The 27058-nt window shown below is 35.5% G+C and overlaps 1 protein-coding gene, 1 long non-coding RNA gene and 1 other non-coding gene across 9 annotated transcripts in view; 1 reads left to right on the forward strand and 2 right to left on the reverse strand.

Annotated features, from left to right (window-relative positions):
* Mast2 (microtubule associated serine/threonine kinase 2) overlaps positions 1-27058 on the forward strand; it is a 185785-nt gene that overhangs the window by 62282 nt on the left and 96445 nt on the right. For 5 of the 7 annotated variants that reach the window (XM_026397772.2, XM_026397768.2, XM_026397769.2 and 2 more), the window contains exon 4: positions 6064-6095. In XM_026397772.2, coding sequence (XP_026253557.2) covers positions 6064-6095 — 32 coding nt within the window. Of the gene's footprint in view, positions 1-6063; positions 6096-23628; positions 23916-26422; positions 26618-27058 lie in introns of those variants that run through there. The other 2 variants (XM_026397770.2, XM_026397771.2) reach the window with 2 other exon arrangements.
* On the reverse strand, positions 9081-9266 carry LOC113189166 (U2 spliceosomal RNA). Its single transcript, XR_003301613.1, has one exon. It is a non-coding gene; the product is annotated as a U2 spliceosomal RNA (small nuclear RNA).
* LOC113189128 (uncharacterized) lies at positions 12879-22945 on the reverse strand. Its single transcript, XR_003301612.2, has 3 exons — positions 22711-22945; positions 17138-17334; positions 12879-13106 (listed from the first exon to the last, which is right to left on the reverse strand). It is a non-coding gene; the product is annotated as an uncharacterized LOC113189128 (long non-coding RNA).

The raw sequence follows: 27058 nt of genomic DNA on the forward strand, positions 1-27058 counted from the left end.
GCAAGCGCTCTACCACTAAGCCCCAGTTCCAGCCCCTCCCCAACACATTTTGTGTCTTGTTCCCTCTATGCTACTGTAACAAAATACTAAAGACTGGGTAATTTATTTATTAAAATTTTTTAATTTGTTCTTTTAGTTATATATGATAGCAGAATGTATTTTGATCATACATGGAGTATGACTTCCCATTTATGTGGTTGTACATGATGTGTAGAATTAGACTGGGTAATTTATAAAGAACAGATATTGTCTCACAGTTTTGGAAACTGGAAAGTCTAATATTAACATGCTTGCATATGGTGTCTAGTGAAGGCTTTCTTGCTGTGTCTTCATGGGGCAAAAAATGGAAGGGCAAATAGGGAGTCTTGTGACCTAATCACCCCCTAGAGACCCTATCTCTTAATTAAGTTTCAACATGAATTTTGGAGGAGATGCAAACATCCAAACCATAACAACGAGGATAGTATAAATATGATGTCAAAACTGGAGGAGAACAATTAGAGAAGGGAAAGGTCTTAGGCCTGTCTTATTTACATAAAGACAAAAATCCTAAGTGAAAGCTTTCAGACCTCAATGATTTTATTGGTGAGGACTTAATATTTAAGGTAGAAATAACACATCTTATACAGATTCATCCATAAAATAGAGAAACATCTTCCAGCCAGTTTTAGGAGGCCAGCACTGTTGTGATAACAAAATTTGACAAGACATTCATTATAATAGAAAAATAAAGATGGGCTGGGGTTGTGGCTCAGTGGTAGAGCCTTGCCTAGCATGCATGAGGCACTGGGTTTGATCCCCAGCACCACATAAAAAAACCAAATAAACAAAATAAAGGTATTGTGTCCATCTACAACTAAAAAAAATATATGTTAAAAAAACTAAAGACTGTTATCCATTGTGAAAATAGGTACAGAAATCATTAATGAAGAATTAGCAAATAGAATCTAGCAATGTACTTGATGAAGGTGTGTTTAATTCAGAAATGCAAAGTGAGTTCAATACTAGAAAATTAATCACTGTAATTCTCCATATTAACAGAAGAGAAAAACTATAGGAGCATTTCAGTAGATGCAGAGAAAGCACTTGACAAAACAGCTCAGTGGTAAACTGCTGGTCTTACAAGTGTGAGGCCCTGGGTTCCATTCCTAGCATGGGGGTAGGGGAGGGACAAGACTTGAAGCAAATTGGGAACAGAAAAGAAACTTTATCAATCTGATAAAAGTCATTTATGAAAAACTACTACTAATACAATATTTAGTGGTAAAATATTGAATTTTTTCCCTCTGAAATCAGATGAGAAACCAAGCAAGGATGTCTACCACTTTCATTCAACATTTTATAGGCAATCCTAGAATATGGAAAGAAGTAGAATGCTTCCTAATGATTGTTTATATAGAAAAGTCCTAAGGAATATACCAAAGTTATTATGATTAATATAATGGTGAATTCAACAAAGTAACAATACATTTGTCAATATATAAAAATTGGTAGCATTTGTATACTACATGCAAACAATTGGAAAATAAAATACATTTTTAGAATCTGTAATAGTTTTAAAAATGTGTCCTTAGGAATAAGTTTTAAAAAGTGTAAGATCTTTTATATAAACTGTAAAACAGGGCTGGTGTTTTGGCTCAGTGGTAGAGCACTTGCCTAGCACATATGAAGCCCTGGGTTTGATTCTCAGCACTGCACATAAAATAAAGGTCTATTAACAACTGTAAAAAAAAACAAACAAACAAACATTAAAAGAAAAAAATTTAAGGGCTGGGGTTGTGGCTCAGTGGTAGACCACTAACCTAGCACATGTGAGGCCCTGGGTTCGGCCCTCAGCACCACATACAAATAAATAAGTAAAATAAAGGTATTGTGTCCAACTATAACTACAAAATAAATATTTTTTAAAAAATTTAAAAAACCACAAAAACTGTAAAACATTAAAGAAGAGCTAAGTAGAGAATACTGTGTTCATGGATTGGAAGATTTACTGTTTTGAAATATTACAGCAGGTTTTCTTTTAGAAATTAATGATCTGATTCTAAAATTTATGTGGAAATGCAAAGAATCTAGAATATTCTCATCACTCTTGAGAAAGTACAATTTAAGGAGCTATACAACTTGACTTCAAGACTTAATATAAAGCCACAGAATCAGAAGTACCATTTTGTTGTAGTTTGATTTTCAAAAAAAGCACTATAGCAGTTTGTTAGGGAAGTGTAGCACTTTCAATAAATGGTGCTGAATTAAGAGATTGCCTTTATGGAAACAAACAAACAAACAAAAAACGAACCTTAAGCTCACCTACATATTATCTCAAAATTAATTCAAAATAGGTCATAGACAATCAAATCTAAAACCATAAACCCTATAGAAATAAAATGTTGGAAAATATTTTTGTCACATTGGAGTGGATAGAGTTTCTTAGATACTATACAGAAAGCATTAACCATTTTTTAAAAACAACAAATTGTCAGGGCATGGTGGCACATGCCTGTAATCCCAGCAATTTGAGGCCAGTCTCAACAACTTAGTAAGGCCCTAAGCAATTTAGTGGGACTGTCTCAAAATAAAAAGGGCTGGGTGTGGCTTAGTGGTTTAGTGCCCCTGAGTTCAATTCCTAGTATCCCACCATCCCAGAGAGAGAAAAAAAAAAAGAGAAAGAGAGAGGGAGAGAGAAAGAGACAAATTAACCATCAAAATGAAAAACTTTTGCTTATCAGAAGACAACTTCAGTAAGATAGACTACATACTGGGAGAAAGTATTCACAAATATATGAGACAAAGAACTTGTGTCTTGCATATATGAAAAAATCAATAATAAAAAGAATCTAATTAAAAAGAGGGAAAAAATTTTAAGGTACTTCATAGGATAATGTATACTGATAGTTTTTTTTTTTTCTACATGAAAAGTAGAAGATTTATGTTCGGTACCATCAGTCATCAGAAAAATGCGAAATTAAAGAAAGCCACAGTGAGTTACCATCTACCAGATAGCTAAAAGACTATATTCATTGGCATGAAGAACAATTGAACATTCTTTTATTTTTAATGTGAATGTAACAGGTGTTAGCTAGAATTTGAAGCAATTGGAACTCTTGTGCATTTGGGTTTTTGTTTATTTGTTTGTTTTTTGGTACTGGGGATGGAACCCAAGGGTGTTTAACTACTGAAACACATCCCCAGCCCTTTTTCATATTTTATCTAGAGATAGGGTCTTGCTGAGTTCCTCAGTGCCTCAGCCTCCAAAGCCACTGGGATTACAGGTGTGTGCCATTGCACCTGGATCTCGTGCATTGTTAGTGGGAATGTAACATGGTCTAAGAACTTTAGAAACAGACCTGGTAGTTTGTTATAAAAATAAACATATATTTGCCTGTAACCAAGTAATTTCAATTCATGCATATCTTTGTTTATATGCATGTTATCCAAGTTAAGGAGCCAGCCTAGGTATCTATCAACAGATGAATGGGAAAAGGAAATGTGGCATATATACACAATGGAATATTACTCAGCAATAAAAGAGAATAAAATCATGGCATTTGCAGGTAAATGGATGGAGTTAGGGAAGATAATGCTAAGTGAAATTAGCCAATCCCCAAAAAACAAATGCCGAAGTTTTTCTCTGAAATAAGGAGGCTGATTCATAGTGGGGTAGGGACGGGGGAGCATGGGAGGAATAGAAGAACTCTAGATAGGGCAAAGGGGTAGGAGGGGAAGGGAGGGGGCCTGGGGTTAAAATGATGGTGGAATGTGATGGACATCATTATCCAAAGTACATGTATGAAGACATGAATTGGTGTGAATATACTTTGTATACAACCAGAGATATGAAAAATTTGTGCTCTATATGTGTAACATGAATTGTAATGCATTCTGTTGTCATATGTAAATAAAAAAATTTTAAAAATGAAACTGTGGGTAACATAGACTACCATATATGCTTAAACACTCTCTCAGCTCCACCAATCAAGTTCTGAACCCTTAGAAGTTATTGTAACTATTATATAAAATTATATTAAAATCCCTGCTTTTAAAAAAGAAGGATCACTCTCAGTGTTGAGCGTAAACTATAGAGGGCCAATGACTGAAGAAAAATGAATACCAGTTAGGAGATTGTTGAGAGGGCAGAGAGAGACCATGGTGGCTTAGATTCAATACCAAAAGCCAACAGTATTTTTTCTTAACACCTTTAGTGGTAAAACTTACTTTACTTGAATTCTTTTGGTAGCAAAATTAAACTGTGCTTAGAGTTTTATCACATTTATTGTGACTGTCATACATCTTGCTGCAAAAATTTTAATGTATGTAATTTATTTTGTTGCTATCCCAGTCCTTGTTGGTGGTGTTAGGTATATATGTATATACATGTGCACATGCACATACCCACACACCCACACACATACATATGTACACACAATTGACTTTTAATAAAATCCCCTTAAAATTCTAATATCTGAAACATGACTGGATCCAGAATTTTTGTTAAAGAGCATGGAGATATGTGTCTGTGGAGATAGTGAGAAAGGGTTGGAATCTGAATGTATTTTAAACTTAGAGCATTTAAGAATGGGGGCTGGGGATGTGGCTCAAGCGGTAATGCGCTCTCCTGGCATGCGCCGGGCACTGGGTTCGATCCTCAGCACCATATACAAATAAAAATAAAAGATGTTGTGTCCACCGAAAACTGAAAAATAAATATTAAAAAATTCTCTCTCTCTCTCTCTCTCCTCTCTTTTCTCTCTTCTCTTTAAAAAAATAAAAAAGAATGACGGATGGATTAAAAAAAAAAATACAGCTGTCCAGAGTTTTGGTCTCTTTTGAGGTGGGGAAAGGCTATGAGATGGAGTCATTTTTGGTGGAAAGAACAGTTCTTTTTTGGACTTGTTGGCCTTGAGATACTGAGTAGACAATTAGTTGTCCAAGTGTTTGGAATTTGGGAGACAGATCTGGGAAAGAAAACACTTGTAAAGTGTTGGGGGGTATAAATTGGTACAGTGGTTTTGGGGAGACAGTTTGGAATATCTGATACTTTAGGACTTTGCAGTTCCACCTCTAAGTGTATGCTTCCAGGAAACTTTATATATGTGTGCACTAGGAAACGAGTACAAGAATATTATTTTTGATAGAGAAGAAAAGCATTGAAAGAAAATTAAATGCTCATTTATTGAAGAGTGGATAAATAAATATTAGCATATTTATAGATAGGACTCTTTGTAAAAATAAGGTGAAACTCTTTGAAACTCAGGTGAAGTCCAGCCACATGGGCAAATCTACCATTATTTTTTTGGGGTGTGCTAGGAATTAAACTCAGGGTCTTGAGCATGCTAGGCATCTTCTCCACCATTAAGCCACATCTCCAGCCCAAGTCTACTAATTTTTGTAGTGTTGACTAATTAATGTCACTTAGTCAACAGATGAATACATATAATATGAAACCATGTATATATAATTTTAAAATATGCAAAATAGTACTAATAATTATTTATGAATATATATGATAAATGGTATGAACCCTGATCCTTATGTTAAGGAAAAAATAAGCAACAAATTAATAATAGTTGTTAAGATGGGACTGGTGAGTGAGCTTTAGGAAAGCAAGACACAAGGGCCCCAAGCTGTAAGAGTTAGTTTTTTTTTTTATGCCAGTGCTAATCATCTTTTTGTTATATATTTTATATTCTTGTTTGTCTAAATATTTTTGAATTAACTCTTCCCCTTCTTCCAATCCCGTTTCATTTCTTTCATGTCCCTGCTGTTAATAATATGAATCCTTTTCAGTTCATGAGCAGTTCTTGGGAAAGAGAATCTACATTGGAGAGATGGTTCCATCTAGTGGGAAAAATATTGCAAGTATTCTAAGAGACATTCCTTTTAGGAAGGAAGAATAAAGAGATAATCCTGACATTTTTGTTTTCACTGACCTTTTAGAGACAAAGGGAGAGGTTATTTTTTAGAAATATTTAGTCTTTGCCTTTATTATGACAACCCTAGGACATTTAGGCAGACCTACAGGACTCAGGGCCCTGTTTCTGTCTAACTTGTCTGTGTTTTGTTTTTCAGAAGGAGTTGAGCCTTCCAAGAAGAGGCAGCTTGTAAGTAGATGATTTTTACCATTATGATTGTAATTATGATGATCTCCTGCTTAGGAATCCCTCTTAAGAACTGTTCTCAGTATCCCTTGGAAAAATTCCACTCAAAAAATTAGTTTTTTATTTGATTTCTATCAAGGACAGGAAAGTCAATGGACCAGCTGGTCAGAGCTTCCTCTCTTTCCTATCCTTCTTCACCTTCAATCCCCTTCTCTTTCTTATTTTTTGCCAGAATTTTGGGTAAGCTTTCATCACAATCTTATTCTTGTTTGGGAGGATTTACTGAGTTTTGATAGACTCAAGATAAGAAGGTTAAGATATTAAAATTGAAACTCTTTTATAAAGAATCTGTCCCACAACATGGTCCTAGGGGGAGACCAATCTCCCTGACAAGTTGGGCAGCTAAGTTTGGATATTAGGTTGAAGTAGGTCTCCAACCTTTGTATTTTATTCCGGCTTCAGGGTGGTTAGGGGAGATTGGAAAATAGTATATCCATGGGTTTTAATTTTTAAATTTTTTCTTGGTCTACTTTTTCTCCAAGAATTCTGTTTGAACAATATTATAGATCTGGCTATCAGAATCATCTAGAATGTTTGTTAAAAAAGCAGAACATAAGGCTAAAAATGTAGCTCTGAGACAGAGCTTGTGGGAGGCCCTGGGTTCAACCTTCAACACTACAAAAACAAACAAACAAACAACAACAACAACAAAATAGAATGTGAACTTACTGAATTATGCTGTCCATGTTATATACATGTGCACATGCACATACCCACACACCCACACACATATATATGTACACACAATTGACTTTTAATAAAATCCCCTTAAAATTCTAATATCTGAAACATGACTGGATCCAGAATTTTTGTTAAAGAGCATGGATTTTATAACTTATACTATATACTCAGATCCATCATGATTTACTAAAAGCTAAGTCTGGGAAATACTAAGAAAAGAGAGCTTTTATAAGACAACTTTTCCTCGAGGAGAAACATATGAGATATAATTAAGGAATAAGACACAGTGATATTCATACTTTTTTATTAAGCATACTTTGTGTATGCATCATGTGGTTTTATTAAGTATATGAAACACATAGTAATTCTTTCTGTTAATTTCATTTCAGAATTTTGATTTGATCTGGTTGATTCGATCCAATGATTAAATTGTTCTCTGAGATTTTTGTAAAGCCTTTTTGGCTAGTTTATGGAAGCTCTTTGTTGTTTGATATAAGGAGACTCTAATTATAAGTCAGAAAACTTGGGGGGTTCAGTCTTGGCTATATCATTTAACAACTTTTGTAAATCTAAACAAATCACTTGTCTCCTCAAAGGTCAGTTCCCTTATCTATGACATGAAGGTCCTGACCCCTCCTTTTCCTTCTTATTAAAGCTGTTAGAAGAATCACTTAATATTATGTGGGTAGTTCCTTCCTATTTAGTTTTATTCTAAGATTTGTTTTTAGAATTCTTATAAACTTATGGATTCAATTTGGATAAATTGTTATTTAAGGGGCACATTTCTTTCTTTAAATTGAGTTTTAAGGGTGGATTTCAGGGGTTGGAGTTGTGGCTCGGTGGTAGGCTTGTCTAGCATGTGTGAGGCACTGGGTTCAATTCTTAGCACAACGTATAAATAAATGAATAAAATAGAGGTTCATCAACATCTAAAAATATATTAAAAAAAGAAAAAAGTGGATTTCAGTTCTAGTTTTCCAAGCATCCTGACTCTTCTATAAGCTAAGCAAGGTAAGGGCACAACCAGAACTGAGAGGGCATAGCTTTTCAGCATTGTATTCAGCAAATATTTGTATTTGGTCACTTTTCTGTTCTTTCTGATATATTTTTTTTCACTTGGTTCCCTCTATTTGGAAGCTCTCTGAGATTTTTTCCTTAAGATTAAGTGAAATAGGTTAAAGCCTTAGGCACTTAGTTCTTGTAGGAACGTGTGCCTCCAGTACATGGAATTTCTGGGGAGGAAGAGGAGGGAAGGGATATCCTTAGTAATATTTGGTACTGGAAGAATTTTTGGTCATGTTAGCTTTAAACTAGAGGAATTTTTTGGTAATTTTAATGCTATCCAAAGTTAGGCCTACTCCAGCTGCCTTAAAATGTTTAATTAAGAAGGATCAAAAAGATCTTTTCCTCCTCTTTTTAATAACAATTCACATTTAAAAATTGATCATCATTAAATATCCACTTACACCTCTTCTATGCTGGGAACTACTCTAAATTCTGAGGTTAAAGGGTTCAGTTAGATAAATTCTCTTTTGAGGAGCTCCTGTTAAAATTTAAGTTCTTCAATACAAAGTATCCTTTTTTTAATTTCTAAAATTAGAGACAGAAAAATATTTGTTCAGAGGAAGGGAGGACACATGAATATTGCTTTTAGTGTGTTTTGTGTTGCTATAATATCTGGAATGATTATAAAGAATAGAGGTTTATTTTGGTTCATAATTTTGGAGCTGGGAAGTCCAAGAACATGATACTGGCATCTGCTCAGCTTCTGTTGAGGTCCTTGTGCAATTTAATTTAGGAAAAGGGACATATGCAGAAGAGGCAAAATAGGAGAGGGCAGCTTACCTGTAGCAACCTGTTTTTGAGGTAACTAATTTAGTCCCACTAAAGACATTAATCCTTCCTAACCTATTCACTCCTTTTTGTTGTTGTTGTTAGTAAGAAGCACATTGTTTATTAAAAAAAAAAAAGCCACGGAAAACATGGAGGTAGTGAGGAACTTAGTATGCAGGGCCCGAATCAAATTCAGCTTCGTCAATCCCTCCTTGTGGAGGGAAACAAACAAAGAAAAACAAACAAACAAAGAAAGCAAACAAACCAGAAAAAAAAAAAAAAAAGAGAGAGGGGGGAAAATATATAAGAAAGCATAAAAAGAAAGAAAAAGATCAAGTTAAGCTGCTTTAACAAACCAAAAATGGCATGGGGGTGCGGGGCCTCGGGTGATGGTGATGGTGGTGGTGGTGGTGGTGGTGGTGCACCATTCCTGGAAGTACTGTGATACCAGGTTGATGTGTGGAGTGGATGAAGCAAGCTCCTATTCCATCTCCCTGCTCCAAAAATCTATTTAATATATTGTCCTTGGATAGAGGATGTATCAGATATTAAACTGATAAAACAGATACTACCCATGATCTTAGCCAAAAAGCCAGTGCCTCCACCACTTCTCCGTACTGTTATTTTGGAAATCAAATCTCAACATGGATTTTGGAGAAGACAAACCATATTCAAACCATGGCTGACACTAATCTAGATATTACCACTAGCAAGTTAGTTTTTAAATAGGAGTTATGATTATTAGACTTGAATTGTCTTACATTAAATGAGGGTATTAGTTACTTGATCTTTCTGCTTGGTCATCTTTCCCACATAATCAGAACTCCATGGAACTTCTTTTTTATTTTTCTTTTTTTAAAATTTTTTTTTTGTTCTTTTGAGTTATACATGACAGCACAATGTATTTTGACATATTATACATACATGGAATATAACTTCCCATTCTTGTGGTTGTACATGATGTGGAGTTACACTGGTGTATTCATATATGAACATAGGAAAATTATGTCCAATTCATTCTACTCTATTTCCCATTCCCATACCCTCTTCCTTCCCCCCACTCCCCACTTTTCAATCCAGTGAACCTCCACTCCTACTTCTCCCCACCTATTATGAATCAGCATCTGCATCTGCATATCAGAGAGAGCATTCAGCCTTTGATTTTTGGGGATTGGCTATTTCACTTAGCATGATAGTCTTCAGTTCCATCCATTACCAGCAAATGCCATAATTAATCCTTCTTTATGGCTGAATAATATTCTATTGTGTATTTGTACCACATTTTCTTTATCCATTCATCTGTTGAAGGGGACTTAGATTGGTTCCATAGCTTATCTATTGAAAATTGAGTTACTGTAAACATTGGTGTAGCTGTGTCACTATAATGCTGATTTTAAGTCCTTTGGGTATATGCCAAGGAATGTGATAAGTGGGTCAAATAGTGGTTCCATTCAAAGTTTTCTGAGGAATCTCCATACTGCTTTTCAGAGTGGTTGCACCAGTTTGCAGTCTACCAGCAATATATGGTATACCTTTTACCCCACACCCTCCCCAACATTTATTATTACTTGTATTCTTAATAATTGCTATTCTGACTGGAGTGAGATGAAATCTCAGTGTAGTTTTAATTTGAATTTTCTCTAATAGCTAGAGATGTTGAACTTTTTTTTCATATATTTGTTGGCTGATCGTATTTTTCTTTTAAGTGTCTGTTTAGTTCTTTTGCCCAATTATTAATTTTTTGGTATTAAGTCTTTTTGAGTTCTTCATATGTCCTGGAAATTAATGTTGTATTTCAGGTGCAGTTGGCAAAGATTACCTCCTATTCTGTAGGTTCTCTCTTCATGCTCTTGATTGTTTCCTTTGCTGTGAAGCTTTTTAGTTTGAATCTGGCCCATTTATTGATTCTCGATTTTAATTCTTGTGCTTTAGGGGTCTTGTTGAGGAAGTCATTTCCTAAGCTGACATAATGGAGATTTGGGCCTACAATTTTTTTTTTTTTTTTTTTTTTTTTTTTAGGCATATGGTTTCGGGTCTAATGCGTAGGTCCTAGATCCACTTGGAGTTTTGTGTGTGGTGAGAAATAGGGATCAAACTTCATTTTGTTACATATGAATTTCCAGTTTTCCTAGCACCATTTGTTGAAGAGGCTGTCTTTTCTCCAATTCATATTTATGGTGCCTTTGTCTAATATGAGATAGTTGTATTTATGTGGGTTTGTCTCTGTGTCTTCTATTCTGTACCATTGTGTCTTCATGTCTGTTTTGGTGCCAATACTATGCTGTTTTTGGTACTGTAGCTCTGTAGTATATTTTAAGATCTGGTATTGTGATGCCTCCTGTTTCACTCCTCTTGCTGAGGATTTCTTTGGCTACCCTGGGCTTTTTATTTTTACAAATGGATTTCATGACTGCTTTTTCTATTTCTATGAAGAACGTCATCGGAACCTTAATATAAATGGCTTTAAATCTGTATAGTGTTTTTGATAGTATGGCCATTTTGACAATATTAATTCTGCCTATCCAAGAAAAAGGGAGATCTTTACATCTTCCAAGGTCTTCTTCAGTTTCTTTCTTTAGTGTTCTGTAGTTTTTTATCGTAGAAGTCTTTCACCTCTTTTGTTAGATCGATTCCAAAGTATTTTATTTTATTTTTGAGGCTATTGTGAATAAGATAGTTTTCTTAATTTCTCTTTCATTTGATTTATCACTGATGTATAGGAATGCAAATGATTTATGGGTGTTAATTTTATATCCTGCTACTTTGTTGAATCCATTTATGAGTTTTAGAAGTTTTCTGGTGGAGGTTTTTGGGTCTTGTAAATGTAGCATCATGTCATCAGCAAGTAGGGATAGTTTGAGTTCTTCTTTTCCTATTCGTTTCTCTTTAGTTTCTTTCTTCTGATTAATTGCTCTGGCTAGAGTTTCCAGGACTATGTTGAATTAAAATGGTAAAAAAGGGCATCCCTGTCTTGTTCCAGTTTGTAGAGGGAATACTTTCAGTTTTTCTCTACTTAGAATTATGTTGGCCTTGGATTTAGCATGTATAGCTTTTACAATGTTGATATGTCCTACTATCTCTAGTTTTTATAGTGTTTTGAACATGAATGGATGCTGTGTTTTTAAAATTTTTTTTCTTGTAGTTGTAGAAGGATAGAATGTCTTTATTTTATTTATTTTTATGTGGTGCTAAGGATCGAACCCAGTGCCTCACACATGCTAGGCAAGCGCTCTGCCACTGAACTACAGCCTTAGCCCTGTATGCTGTATTTTATCAAATGCTTTTTCCAAATCTATTGAGATAATTATGTCATTCTTTAAGTCTACTGATGTGATGAATTATGTTTATTGATTTCTGTATGTTGAACAAATCTTGCATCCCTGGGATGAACCCCACTTGATCATGGTGTACTATCTTTGAAGTGGCACCCCCTTTCTCTATAGAAAAATGTTAACTGGGCTTCTCCAGAAATCTTCACCATGGCTGATTTTAGGACTGTCAGCAAAAGAGTCTGTGCAAAAGAGTTCAATGTAGATAAACTTCCTATTTTTCTGTCGCCCTGTTTTACTTGGCCATGGCCGAGAAGATACTAGCACTCCAGGTGCTGGACACCCCCTTACTAGTTTTTCACAAAAATATCCAGTATAGTAGTTTGTAAAAATGTGCAAACAAGTCCTCTGGCCTTGAGCTGGGCTTCACAGAGATGTCTACATTTTTAAGATAAGTTACCAACTGGGCTCCATGGTAACAACTGTCAGGGGGAGGAAAGAAAGGAGAGAAGAAGCTCCCCCCTTCTCAGGTGTTGTCCTGGAAGAGTTAACTTGCCCAAAACAGTGAAAGAAAAAGCTGTTTTTATGTGAACTTCTGCAGACTGTGAACTTCTGAGCCCCTCCCCTTACATGCTGGGTATAAAACTCTGAAACTACCTGAATTTGGGGTTCAGGGGATTGATTGATTATAGCAAAAGCTGTGCCCTCTGAACCTGGCTGCAGCCAAATAAAACTGTTTCCTGGTATCTTCAGTACCTTGCCTCATTTGTCCCTACAACATCTTTTTAATATGTTTTTGTATATGATTTGCCAGTATTTTGCCGCAGTCTGGCTGGGCACAATTCAGGAGCCACTTGTCAAAAGAAACGAACTTTATTTTTAGAACCACACATGCCAAACAAAACAGCTCCTCAGGAAAATCTTCAGAGCCCAACTGCCACCACCGGCTTCCCATAAGCCTCTCCCAAAATCACAAGCCTCTCCACCTCCCACAATCCTCCTGCTCTTGAGGCCGATTGGCTGGGTTGCGTGGGCGGAGCCAAAAGAAGTCCCCCAATGAGCAGCTCCATAGTCTGAAAGGGCAGGGAAACAGCCCAATGAGCATCACCGCAGAGGAGCCAATGAGCTAGAAGTTGCTGGGGCCGCTGTGAGCCAATCATCAGCTGGCAGTCTGAAAGGGCGGGAAAACAGCCAAATGAGCATCACCACAGAGGAGCCAATCAGCTAGAAGTTGATGGGGCCGCTGTGAGCCAATCATCAGCTGGCAGTCTGAAAGTTTGCTGGGACCCCTTCGACTGTGGCTCTCAACAGTATTTTATTAAGAATTTTTGTATCTATGTTCATCAGGGATATTGGTCTGAAAATTTCTTTCCTTGATGTTTCTTTGTTTGGTTTTGGCATCAGGGTGAAACTAGCTTCATAGAATCAGTTTGGAAGGGTCCATGGAACCTCTTTTATTGAAAGCTGAATAAGTGTTTATAGATAGTATTTAGAAGGAGACAATGAATTTCTTAGAATTCATAATAGAGAAGCTAGATGATTGATTGTTCCACCATGTGTTTGAGTAAATTGAATTAATACTTTATAGTTTGCAACTGGTATCCATAAAGTCAGTGACCTGCCATTTCTTGTTTTTGTAGCCTCGTCTGGAAAGTTTTAGAAGTTCTCATAATTGTTCTCTGAGTCCTGGTCAGAAGGAGAGAAACGTTACTTTTGTATTCCTGTTTGTCATCTCCCAGAGTGGCTCCTGCAGGAGCAGATACTGTGCTCCATTCTAGGTATAAAGTCCCTAAATATTCCTTTGGCATATTTTCTCAAGTATAGTTTGTTGATTCAGAAATTTAGAGATTGCAGCTAGTTCTTGTCTTTTAAGAGCCTCATTTTCACTTAATTAATTTAGCATAATTTTGAAAATAACTGGGCAATATAAAATAAATGAATATCAGTAATTTTGGAGGCTCTCACTTGTTATGCTTTTTCTTGTAATATGGTATCTGCTTTCAAATGGACAGGAATATAAAATGGGTTTTTAGACATGTGATATCTTAACATCATGTAAAACATACTCTTCTAGCCAGACATGGTGTTGCATGCTGATAATCCCAGCTGCTTGTGAGACTGAGACATGAGGATCACAAGTTTGAAGCCAGCTTTAGCAACTTAGTGAGAACTTTCCAAAAATAAAAAATAAACAGGGCTGGGAATGTAGCTCTGTGGTAGAGCACACCAGGGTTCAGTTACCAGACTATAAAATAAATAAACAAATGTGAACATAAATATAAATATATGTGTACTTCCACCCAACAAGTAGTTCCTCCAATGTCTCCAAATTGATAAGTGGAAGGATAGCTTAGAAACAAAGAACTTAGGCCTAAGAATCAGGATGACCTGGGTTTGAGTCTTGGCACTATTATTTATTAGACTTTTTTTTTGGTATAACAAGTGCTATTTTTTGTTTGTCTTTTTGCCTCCATCTGCTTTTTCATTTGCTCAACTTTATCTACCGTAAATCCTTGCAATTCCAATTATATACAGACACTATTCTAGATATTAGATATATAGTAATAGTAAGTAAAGCTGATAAAGTCCTGTACTAATGGAGTTTCTATTCTGCTCGAAAAAGAGTCAGAGACACACATGGTAGGTCAGTGATAATGAGTATTCAGAGGAAAAATAGTCAGTTAAAAGACATAGGGTTGGGGCTGGGGATGTGGCTCAAGTGGTAGAGTGCTCGCCTGGCATGTGCGGGGCGCTGGGTTCTATCCTCAGAACCACATAAAAAATAAAACAAAAAGATGTTGTGTCCACAGAAAACTAAATATATATATATATATATATATATATATATTTAAAAAAAGACATAGGGTATATGTTTTTGTGAAGTAAACATTTCCGTTTTAATTTGGATTGTTCAGGAACTAATTTTCTCTTTAAGGTGACATTTTTGAGTGTAGAACAGAAGTCTGGGGGGCAGGGTGGTGGTGGTAATTAGGTTATGATAGGAAAGAAAGCTGTTAAGTTCCAGTATGAGGAATGAGAACATCAGCCATGTCTGCCATTCTGATAAGGGCATTGTTGGGATGAGTTGGTTATGAAATTTCTTTTGGCCTGTCACATATCGTTTATTTTAAACTTATCTTCCTGAAATTAAATCATTCTCATTTTTAGAAAGCTATTTATATTTAAACCCATCTAGGTTTTTAAAAAAATGCATTAAAAAATCTAGTGCAGAATATTATACCTCAAGAAATTGATAACCTTGTTCTAAGTGTACATATCTGGGAAAAAAGTATTTGGAGTTTTGAAGTTATTTATATTTATTTACCCAAGCCAGGAGAGTATTATATTTTGTTTTTTCAAGATAAAAATGGTTCTAAATGGCTTTCTTTGTATAATTCTGTGGACGGGACCTCTTTCTGGCAATACTTTTCATTTAGGATTACTTGTTTTGTCTGCAAATTTCAGCACTAATATCTAATCCTTACCAATGGGAGTTCTTTGTGAATAGTGTTCATGTCACAAGTTACCCAGAAAGTCAAGTCTTTTTAATATCATTTTCATATCAAGGTAGTTGGCCTCAGATTTCACAAAATGTCTTGCATTATTCTTTAGAGGATATCTGCTGTCAGTGGATGTAAGGAATGATTTTAAGAGTGAAGAAGGTAGCTGTCTCGCCCATTGTGGTGTGTGTGTGTGTGTGTGTGTGTGTGTGTGTGTCTGTCTGTCTGTCTGTCTGTCTTGCTGGCTTTTATTCTTAGAGCCCTGAAGAGTTCCTTCCTGGGGTTCAAGGATGTGAGGTGTGAAACTTTGTCTTTCTGAAACTGACACATTGTCATGTACTTCCCCACTGTGATATAACTTGATGTCTGGATCAGTGCTTCTGGATAATATACTAAAAAGAGATATCACCTGATATATAAGTGTAATAAACCCGTGAGGTATTGATGATGATTAGTTTTTCTGTGGGGTTTTGAAAAGTGGTAATTTTGGTGCCTTTAAGCACTGTGAAGGCAGAGTTGGTAACCTTTTTTCTATGTAAGAACCTGTCTTTTAAAAATTTGGTCTTTTGGGCTGGGATTGTGGCTCAGCAGTAGAGCACTCGCCTAGCACGGGCGGGACCCGGGTTCGATCCTCAGCACCACATAAAAATAAAGGCATTGTGTTGTTTCCATCTACACCTAAAAAATAAATATTTTAAAAAAATTTGGTCTTTTATAGAAAATGATTTCACATATTTTCTCTACCTATCTAGAGGGAAGGCAAATATTGGCAGAAGTTGGCAGGGGTATTGCAGTAATCATCACTAATTTCTTTACAGAAATTATTTTATTTTTAGAAAATGGACATAGTTGTTACTGAACTGTAAGTATATGGACATAGAACCTAAAAATTCTTGAGAGCTCATTTTTGTTATTGTTTATGTTGAAATAACTCATTGTTAAGCTCATGATTCTACATTTATATTTCTAGCCCTCACAACTGTCAGTTTACTATAATCTACTTGGATATTGCAGAGACATCTCAACTTCATTCAGCATTTATGAATCTGTAGTCATTGTCTTTCTCACAAAACAGCATTTCTCTTATTTTCTAGCTTACTAAGTAGTAGGACTTCCTCAAGATGGAAACTTTAGTGGTCCTTGTTGGATTTTTCTTCCTCATATTCATAAGTCTTTTATCCTTTTCAATGTCTCTTTTCATTTCTTTTTTTTAAAAAAATTCTCGCATTATATATAACAATGGAATTTGTTGTTACATTTTGTACATGCACAGTGTCTCATATAGAAAGTAGGCATATATAGAAATGGATTCAGAAGAGTATTCTCTCTGAGTTGGGGATTTAGCTCAGTAGTAGAGTACTTGGCTAGCATGCAGGAGGTCCTCGGACTCATCCTCAGTACTGCCTATCACCCTCTCCCACTCCTCCAAAAAAGTGAATTCTTCCTGAATCAAGTCTCCTAAAGGAACAAACAGCCCAGATACACCTTGATTGCAGCCTCCTGATACCCTTAGCAGAGAGCTAAAATGTGCTTGAATTTCTGACATAGAAAATAAGATAATAAAACACCATTTCAAACATACGACTACAGTCATCTCTCTTCAGTTCATTCAGTCCTGTATGTTAATTCTTATTTCACTGAATCTTAGGTTAACATTCTGCTTGTCAACTAAAAAGAGTTTTGGAAATTCTGACTCAATTACCTGGAAATTGTCCAATTGTCCAAGTGATGCCACTGGAAGCTTGTGCCCAAGAGTCTATTCTTTGACATCTCAGTGGTTTTAAATACCTGCTGTAGTCTTTTTTTTCTGAATCTCTGAGTACTTTTTTGTTAAGGCACAGAATCTGACTTCTGGTTGATTGCAGAGCCTTCTGACAGGATCAGCATAAGACAGAATCTCTGTAGATGACAAAGATTTAAATATCTGTGATTAATTTATTACCGATAATTTTTCAGTGGTGAAAGTTCAGATAAATGTTTATAATAAAAATAATACAACTAACAAAGGAATTGAGTTGTTTCTGTGGTATGCAAAATAAGAATAGTAAATTCAATCCAAAAAGTCTTAACAACATGTTGCTAAGAGAAGTTCTTTTCAAAGAAGACACTGAATATTATATCTGACTTAGAAAACACGAACATAATTTTTACAGTGGAAAAATATCTTGTTGTATAATATATAGTAATCTTGTGACACGACCCACAAACCAAGAAAATACTGAAAATATATTGGGAGTATCAAGTAAAGAGATACAGTGAGTTTTATCTGTATTTTTATAAAACTTCATTGACCTAGAAGATGGTAGATTCAGATTTTAAAAATAAGGTCATTAACAAGCAAACATTTTACATAACTGAAATTAATACTGAAGACAATAAACTGTTGTTTCCTAAAATCTAGCAGAACCCTATCAGATGGGCTGTCACTTCTGGGACTATAATATATAAGATTTTATCCAGCTAGTGGATTCACCACACCATACTGGTGTGGTGAAGTAAGCAGCCATGTTGGGAAAGCCTAGGTGAAAAGGAACTTCTAATAGCTTCTAGGAACTGATAGTCAGCAAGAAATTAGGACCCCCTGTCCTACAGCAACAAGGAAATACCTGCCAACTACCTGAATGGGCTTAGAAGTGTATTCTTACTGAGTTGGGAGTTTAGCTCAGTGATAGAGTACTTGGCTAGCATGCAGGAAGTCCTGGGATCCATCCTCAGTACTTTCCCGCCCTCCCCCCAAAAAATGAATTCTTCCTGAATCATGTCTCCTAACGGAAAACAGCCCAGTTAAACCTTGATTACAGCCTCCTGATATCCTTAGCAGAGAACTAGGTAAAATGTGCTTGAATTTGCAACTGACACGTGTTACTACATGTGAGCCTTTTGAGTAGGTATAGACTAGTATCTCACTGAGGTTTTAACCTGTAGTTCACAGATGAATAATGATGTTTTCCATGCCCTTGTTGGTCATTGTATATCTTATTTTATGAAATAAGTGTTCAAATCTTTTGCCCATTTTGAAAAAAAAATGAGTTTTTAAAATCACTTTTGAGTTGTAAGAGAGGTATAATTCCAGATATTATATACTTTTCTAAAACAGAGAGAGACTATTTTCTTCCTGTCTGTGGTTTACCTTATCCTTTTTAGAATATCATGTTTCAAAGAGCAGAAAGTCATAATTATAATATTGTTTAGTTTGTGAGGTTTTCATGGTTAGTATCTAATCATGTTCTGTCCAAGAAATCTTTGCCTATCCCAAGATCATGAAGATCTTTGCCAATCTAGAAGTTTATAATTTTACCTTTTAAATGTGTGGGTTTTAATCCCTTTGAATTAATTCTTACAGCTTTAAAAATTGTGTCAAGAGTTTTAAAAATTGTGACAAAGAAAAGTTTTAGTATAAACATTTAAAGGTATAAATTTCCCTCTCAGCACTCTTTTAGCTGTATTCTATAAAGTTTGGTACATGTATCTTCATTATAGTTTAATCCAAAGTATTTTTTAGTTTTCTTTGTCATTTCATGTTTGACCAGTAGATTATTTAGAAGTGTGTTATTTATTTTCCAAATATTGGGGTATTTTATGGTAATTAATTTTCAGGTTTTGGTCAGACAATGTAACTTATAGGATTTTAACCTTTTGAAATTTCTTTTCTTTTTTTTAAAGAATTTTTTCACAATGCCTTTATTTTTATTTATTTATTTATTTTTGCCTAGCACATGCTAGGCAAGTGTTCTATCACTGAGCTACAATTCCAGCCCTGAAATTTTTTAAGATTTCTTTTGTGGCCTAATATGTTGTTTTTCTTGATGAATTATTAATGTCTATTTGATTAGCTTCCCTGACTTCTAACATGTGCCACCTTAGCTTTGTGGAACTACTGTGCTCTATTTGAACTCTAGCTCTCTGTGCCATGTAAAAAAAGTGTTCCCAGGCAGTTTGGGGACAGCTCACATTTTGAGTTTTCTTTCTTTCTGGGTGTATATTCTTGTATTACCCGTTTCCCAGAGCCTGAAAACTGTTGCTTTATGGATTTTGTCTAGTCATATGGTGGTTTGTAGTGGAATGGCTAGTTCTGTTCCATAATCTCATAGTTACACATGGAAATATTCTAGTCTTTTAGGGAAGTACCTAAAATTGGAAGATTTTTTTTTGGTTCTCTCAAAATGTATATTTTTTTGCATCAAGTATAAATCTAATGAAATTCTCATTCATTTTTGCTTCCTCTTTTCATATTCACGTAGCTCAGTAATATGTATATTATAATTTGTTGTCTAATATGATTTTGTTCCTATTGTAATCTATAGCATTGAGTAATATTTTCCTTTAAAAATGTTAGGCATAATTTTTGTCTCTTACTATAATACCAGTTAAGTTACTAATTTTATTTAAGTATTTTTAAAAAATATTTTCTTAAATGGACAGAATATCTTTATTTATTTATTTTTATGTGGCACTGAGGATTGAACTCAGTGCCTCACATGTGCAAGGCAGGCACTCCACCACTGAATCCCAGCCCCAGCCCCCTATTTAAGTCTTTATTCTATCCTATTTGTTTCATCATTTTAAAAATCATCTTTTATGTTTAGGCATTTTAGCATCAAATTTCATAATCATTTACATTAAACCTAACTTTCCCTTTGTTTTTTATGATTGTTTTACTTTTAAACCATGAAGGGAGAATCTTTGTATTTGGGTAAATATTGGATAGATAGTATTATTCTTTTTAAGAGCAATTACATTAGCATTCTACATGGAATTTACTTGTCTTTTTTGAAGGCCATGATTTCTGTTTATTTACTGTTTTCTTCAGTGATAATAATTTTATGTGTGCCTTTTTGTAAAGTACAGGTAAAATCTGTTCACTTTTGGTGTTAGCAAATGTTTTTTTCCAAATTTAAGTTGAACAACTTGTTTGTAAATTTTCTTTTTTCTTTCCCAAGCTCTACTTCCTTATTTTCCCCTCTGTAGTGAGTACAACTTATTTTCATTTTTAGTGATCTATAGGATTTTAAAATAAGATGTTGTATTCAGAGAGTACCAAAAATATAAATTAAAATGCAAAAATGGAGAATTTCCATACTTTAAAAATTATTTTTCTTTTTAAATATTCAAAATTACTAAAGATTAAATTCAACTTATTTAAACAATTTCTAATTACCTCTGATATGCATTTTTATAAAAGTTAATTATGATTCTAGCATTAATTAAACATTTGCCAGTGTAAAATGTTGGTTTCTTACCTTTGTAATGTTCCTAAATACATTTACTAGTAACATGAATTCCTTAATTCTTCAAAATGATTCTCAATTGCTGTGTACAATTGTTATGAACCCTCACTTAAATTATGAGTACTTTCAGAACCATGAATGTAAACAGAAGGAAGTCAGGTAAGTGGATGTTTAACTCTAGTATTAGTCAATAATTTTTTTAGGCAATAGATTATTATTTTCATATTATCTGAAAGAAATATTTGACAGGTTGTCTTTTCATTTCAAAAACCCTGTGCTGCCCAAATATTCCATACTCTCAAGCACAGTTTTCTCTGAAATTTACAGTTTTATAATCCACACATGGAATTCCAACAGAGTTGCCTTTTTTTTTTAAGGATATGGGAATGAAAATATGGACAAGTGTTTTCCTGGAACCCAAACAGTAAGTTACAAGAGTGGATTTTTAGGGTTCCATTTTGTTAGGGCAGAATGTCATATCTCATTGGCAGAGGCATCCTCATTTCTTTCTTTCCTTTTTTTTCCCCCCCTGTATTTGTAGATGGACAGAATGCCTTTATTTATTTATTTTATTTTATTTATTTTATGTGGTGCTGAGGATCAAACCCAGTGCCTCATGCATGTTAGGCAAGCACTCTAGACCTAGCCCCCATCCTCATTTCTTTAATGAGCTAACTTTTTTAGTGTTTATGTTATTTCACAAACACAGTATCTCTAAAATGAGTGATCCATGTCAGAGGCCTTTCTACCCTGGCTCTAAGTTTGCGATCAAGTTGTATAAACGAATAAGAAAAGGTAGATGTTTCATTTGCTGTACCGCAAAGTGTTGAGCCCTGTCTTGAGTATTAAGAAGAACTGGAGAATACCGAGTGGAAACTTAGAACCCTACCATAATTGGAAGCCTCAACTGCGGATGAGACAGCCTGAGGCTGGGGCTTTTGTGACTGACCTTGATATCAATGTGATGCTTTCCAAAGTGCACTACTGAGAGGTGTTACATATCTGAGAGAGAATTTGGTTATCTTTAGGACTCATGGAGAACCGGAGCTGTGAGAGCTGAGGAATTAAATATGTGTGTGTGGGGGGAGTGAGTGCCTACAAGATGCTAAGTGTTGGGAATTTGCTTGCGTGGTGATTAAACTAGAACAGTGAGCCTGGTACAATGATGAACACCTGTAATTATAGCCGCACGGAAATTTGAGGTAGGAGTATCACAAGTTGGAGGCCAGTCTCTGCAACTTAGACCCTATCTCAAAATAAAATTTAAGAAAGGGCCAGAGATGTAGTTCAGTGGTAGGCCTAGCATGTACAGTGCCCTGGATTAAATTCCTAGTACCAGAATAAAAATCAAAAACAAAACAGAACAGAACAGTGTCTTTCAAATATTTTAGACGCTGACACTTAATAACAAATAGATTTTCATTGCTACTCATGATGCATGTTTGCATATAGTTTATATTATTTTAGCAGTAGTTGTCAGAAACACACACATTTCACAGAATTTGTATGTGAAGCTCTCATATTCTCTTTTCTATCTCTATATCCTCTTAAAAAAAAAAAGTTGATCCTGACTTCCTAAGTTGGTTTTAAGATTTTCCAAAGAGCCATGACCTGCATTGAAAAAGCACTGGTTGGAGTATGAATTAGTTAGTCCTTTGAATGTTACTCTAGAAAACAGTTTAACATACTCTACCATTTAGATGAATGAGAAGAGCCCTTTGGTGTTAGCTAGGTCCTCTGCAGCAGGGTCAAGACTGTTGCTTACCTTTTGGCTACCAGTCTCTAACAGTTTACCTTGTTCCTTGGCTTTCTCAGATGATTTCCTATTCATTTAGACATATGCCCTTTAGTGTGGGAGATAGTTCCCCGAGAGGAAGACCGGTATCAATAGCTAACACTTCTATGGTGCTTTCTCTGTGATAGGTACTTTCTGTCTTACATGTATCTATCGTCACTACATCCTTAATTATCTTCATTTCACAGGTGGGGAAACCAAAGCATACACAAGTTAAGTAGCTTAATTCAAAAGAGATCTTCTGCAGCTTACCTTAAAGTCTTGTAGAAAGTCTGCCATATAAATGCTTTCATTTGGGCTGGGGATGTGGCTCAAGCGGTAGCGCACTCACCTCACATGCGTGCGGTCCGGGTTCGATCCTCGCACCACATACAAACAAAGATGTTGTTTCTGCTGAAAACTGAAAAAATAAATATTAAAAAAAATTCTCTCTCTCTCTCTCTCTTTAAAAAAAAAAACATGCTTTCATTAATGGTTACTGGATGAAATTAAATTAGTTTCTGGGCTTCTTTTTTTTTTTCCCCATGGGCACAGTCTTTATTTTGTTCATTTATTTTTGTATGTGGTATTGAGGATTGAACATAGTTCCTCACATGCTCGAGGCAAGCACTCTGCCACTGAGCCACAATTCCAGCCCATGGATTTATTTTCTTAACTTTCCTTATGGCTTTTCTCATTACAAGATTTTTCAAATGATTAGATAATAATAGAAATTGAATAAAAAGTGGTTTCAAGCTTTCAAGCAGTATGAGTTCCTTAAATTGGTCAGAGTCAGAATTTGAATAAGACTATACTTTGAGCTCTAATGTTAAGGCCCTGTCATCCTTCTCTAGGCCTGGGAATGAACAGTGTTGCAGAAATGCCCGATTATTCTTAGCATATTACAGATCCCAAATTGGTAAATTAATGAGCTATCTTCCAATCCCCAGCTCATTGCAACAGCTGTTGTAGCCTGGCCTATGCCTCCTGGGTTAATAGTATTTCTGACATAGTGTGAGTTTTCAAGTTGGTATGTACAGTTTCTGCCAGGGCCTTCACTGCTGCCAGCTCTGAGTTGGAGGTTGCAGCTGATTTGTCGGAGAGGGAATTTGGTGCTTGTCACTGACAAGGAACAAGGTGCTCTCTGGGGCTCTGATTTGCTGTCTACTGAGTGTGAATGATGTCAAGCAGATCAGAGGACAGCTGATTCATTTGGGATCTGAAATTCACTCTGGCTCCCTACTGCCTCCTAGGCTCTTAGGTCTTTTTTTAGGGGGGAGAGGGGATTCTGAATATCATGGTTTTGGAGAAAAGTTCTTTAATTTTCCCTGTAAGTTTGGGGAGCCTTTGTAAATTTCTTTTGGCTGATGTATCCTTTGTGTGAGAGAACTTCCGGCCAAGGAAGGCAGAGCTTGAATAGCCAGGAGAATGATGAAACGGAGAAGGGAGAGACTGGGCGCACCTTGCCTGCGGATTCAGTAAGGAGGCTGGGGTCTCTGACTGGAAACCGGAGAATGTCAGGAAAAGAACTAATGCCAACTAACACAGCTTCATTTGCTTGGATGAAGACTGCCTTGGAGATGCCTGTCGGGAAGAGGGTTGAGCTGGCTTCAGTAATTCAAGGTCAAATTCGTGGTCCCTGTCCCAAGGCTGTGGAGTTTCCAATTCAGGAAACTTGAGTTGGATATAATTTTAGGGGTTCCTAGGCACTTGGGGAATTGCGATAACAACGAAAATAGTTTTTTCCTTGTATTGAAAGCAAGTGCTAGTTTAAAATTAGTGTCAAAGCTGCAAATACAAGCCCCAGGAATGTGAGAAACAGATGGAAATGAAAAGTACCTCCTCTGACTGAAGAGTGTTGCATTCCTGCCCCTAGCCTGTCAGCTCAGACCCTCAGACCTGCCCTTTTAGCGCCAAAATGGGGCTCCTTTAGGATGTGCCTTAAATCTTATTTCTCTATAGGTCAATATAAAAAAGTGCTTTATCATGTGAGAATTTCAAGTCTCAGAAATGAGGAAAGGCTCCACTGCAGAGTGACATTTCCAAGAGCCACTGAGGCTTATTTAATGAAGGGAATTGATCAGATAGAGAACCAATGGAAGAAGAGTCCTAGAATCCATTTCACCTTGAAATGCCTTTGCTTAACTCACAGGGTGGAGAGAGTGCACTTCAGATTTTTTTCCTGGGTGTTAGTGCTTATGCCCAGACATTATGGCTTAGTCAGATTTCTTCAGTGGCTTCCTTTGGGCTGATGCCTTTCAATGGCTGTTGATGCTCATTGATTGAATTACTACTAATTCTACCAGACCCCGGAAAATAGCACTTGTTTGAAGTAAATAATTGGGCATTTTATTCCCTTATAAATGGCCATAAAAAAGAAACTTAATTTAAAGTAAAGATGACTTGATAGGAAAATGAAATTTTAAAATGTAGTTTGTAGTTTAAAAAAATGTAAGTGGTCAATAGTCATGCTTTTTGAATATTGATACAGTGGTATTGGGAATCCTTGTATTTGTTTTAATGACTAAATTTGGAAAATACTACCCAAGGAACTAGTAAGTAGTTTATAAATCATCTTTCCATTATCAAACACAGCTTCTTAGATTCAAACCCCATCATATAACCAGTTTGCAGAGTGGTAATTAGGATTAAAAAGGAAATGAAATTTGGTTGTCATAGACTTTTATAATAACAATAATATATTCATCCATCAAAATATTTAAATTTCATTTTATGTGGTAAGATTTAAGGCTCTCAAACTTGATATAAGCAATATTGTTCATGCTAACAAATATTAAGTGGCATATGTTTAATTATCTCTAACTTATATAAAGGGAAAATATGTTGAGCTTGTGGAAATTTGGGCATGACTAATTTTAAATAGTTGTCCAACCTCCCCTTTCCTATTTTATCACACCTGCCTCCAATGTATTTACCTAAGAAATAAGCTGAAGTCAGTTCAAGGGTTAATGAGAAGGAAGGCAAAGATTTCTTCTAAATATGTGTAATTAAACATAAGCAGAAGATCACCATATCCATATTCTAAAGAGTCAGCAGTAATAATACAGGAAAGTAGTGTTATTTTGAAACGGGTTAGGTGCTTTTATGATACTTAAGTAACTTTTTAATCTTGTAATTAAAATATTATAATTAAATATTTTATATGTATATATAAGCCATGCCAATACTATAGCAAATTAAATACTGTAAATCTGTCATTTATTTCTCATCATCTGGGTCATATCTACTGTTGACAACAAATTAGAAATCTGTATTTATCACCTGTCTGTTTTGAATCTAATTATCTTATTTAATAACCTTCAGTAGGACTGAACATATTAAGATTGGGGCTGGGGATATAGCTCAGTTGGTAGAATGCTTGCCTCGCATGCACAAGGCCCTGGGTTTGATCCCCAGCACCACAAAAAATAAAAATAAAAAGATGGTTAGATTGTTTTCAGGGAGAAAAGGAACCCAGAAATTTAAATTTAAAATTAAAATAGAAGCACATTTAAATAGAAGCAAAGTTTATTGTTGGGAATGAAATGACATAATTTAATGTACTCATTAGGGAAGAGTTAGCCAAATAAGTTGGTGTCATGGTAGATATAGTCAGAAATTTATAAACTTTTGAGAATGTTTTACTTTTGTGGACATATACATTTCTTTAGGAAGTTTTAGTCATTGAACATGAACTGTTACCTGCTTTTTACTAGTTGATGAGTTGCAAATTTATACAGTGTTTGGTTTGTCCCAAAGTCAATTCTAAATACTTTGAATAGTCAAAGCTTAAACTTTTGGCTTTAATTTTGTAGATTAAATTTTAGCCCATCATTCTTTGCTGACATTGGAACTGAAGTAGAATATTTGAGAATGATTTTTGACCACTTAATTTTCTTGATTTCTAAACTAACTACTTTAAATATGTTCTTTTTGGATGATAAATTATCACTGACCCTCTTTTTCCTACCGTGGTCCTTGTCAGAATCTCTACTCTTTGCCGAGGAGCCGATGTAAACCAGCATAAGTTCTCACCCTCATCAACTCCAGCTTTCTCCCTTGTTAAAATCCCGTTTAGTGCTGATTGTGTTCTGGCTACTTCTCCTCTTGCCTTTTTCCTGAGCCCACAAGCCCACAGCAGTCCTGGCAGTCCCTGCTCCAGCTGCCCACTGCAGTGGAGGTAAGGAAATCTGTTGTAATGTCAATGTGGGTCTTGGTGATTGCTTCTGACCTTATAGATAAAACCCATACTTTACTCCTTAATAATGGGAAGAAACTGAGTAAGAGTTAAGTTCTATCCAGAGAAGAATAAAGGGAACTCACAGATCTCTGCTATATTCAAATTTTCAGGAGAAAAAAATGCGTTAGTATGTTAATATTAGGATAGTTTATGTGCCCATCCTGACCACAGGGCTATCCTGTGAGCTGTGACCACTCCAGAGCAGGACAGCGTGCTAGAGATCTTCAAAGATTAAAACATTCAAACTTCATGTTTTACACAGCAGGAAAATTGGAGTCCAAAATGGGTTAAATTATGTGTTTAAGTTGATGAAAACAGTCCTCTTGTATTTCTTTCTGCCTTCCTTTTTATATATTCAGTATTACTTCAGGGCATACTATG

Source organism: Urocitellus parryii, chromosome 11 (assembly GCF_045843805.1).
Source record: "Urocitellus parryii isolate mUroPar1 chromosome 11, mUroPar1.hap1, whole genome shotgun sequence".
Lineage (NCBI taxonomy): Eukaryota > Metazoa > Chordata > Mammalia > Rodentia > Sciuridae > Urocitellus > Urocitellus parryii.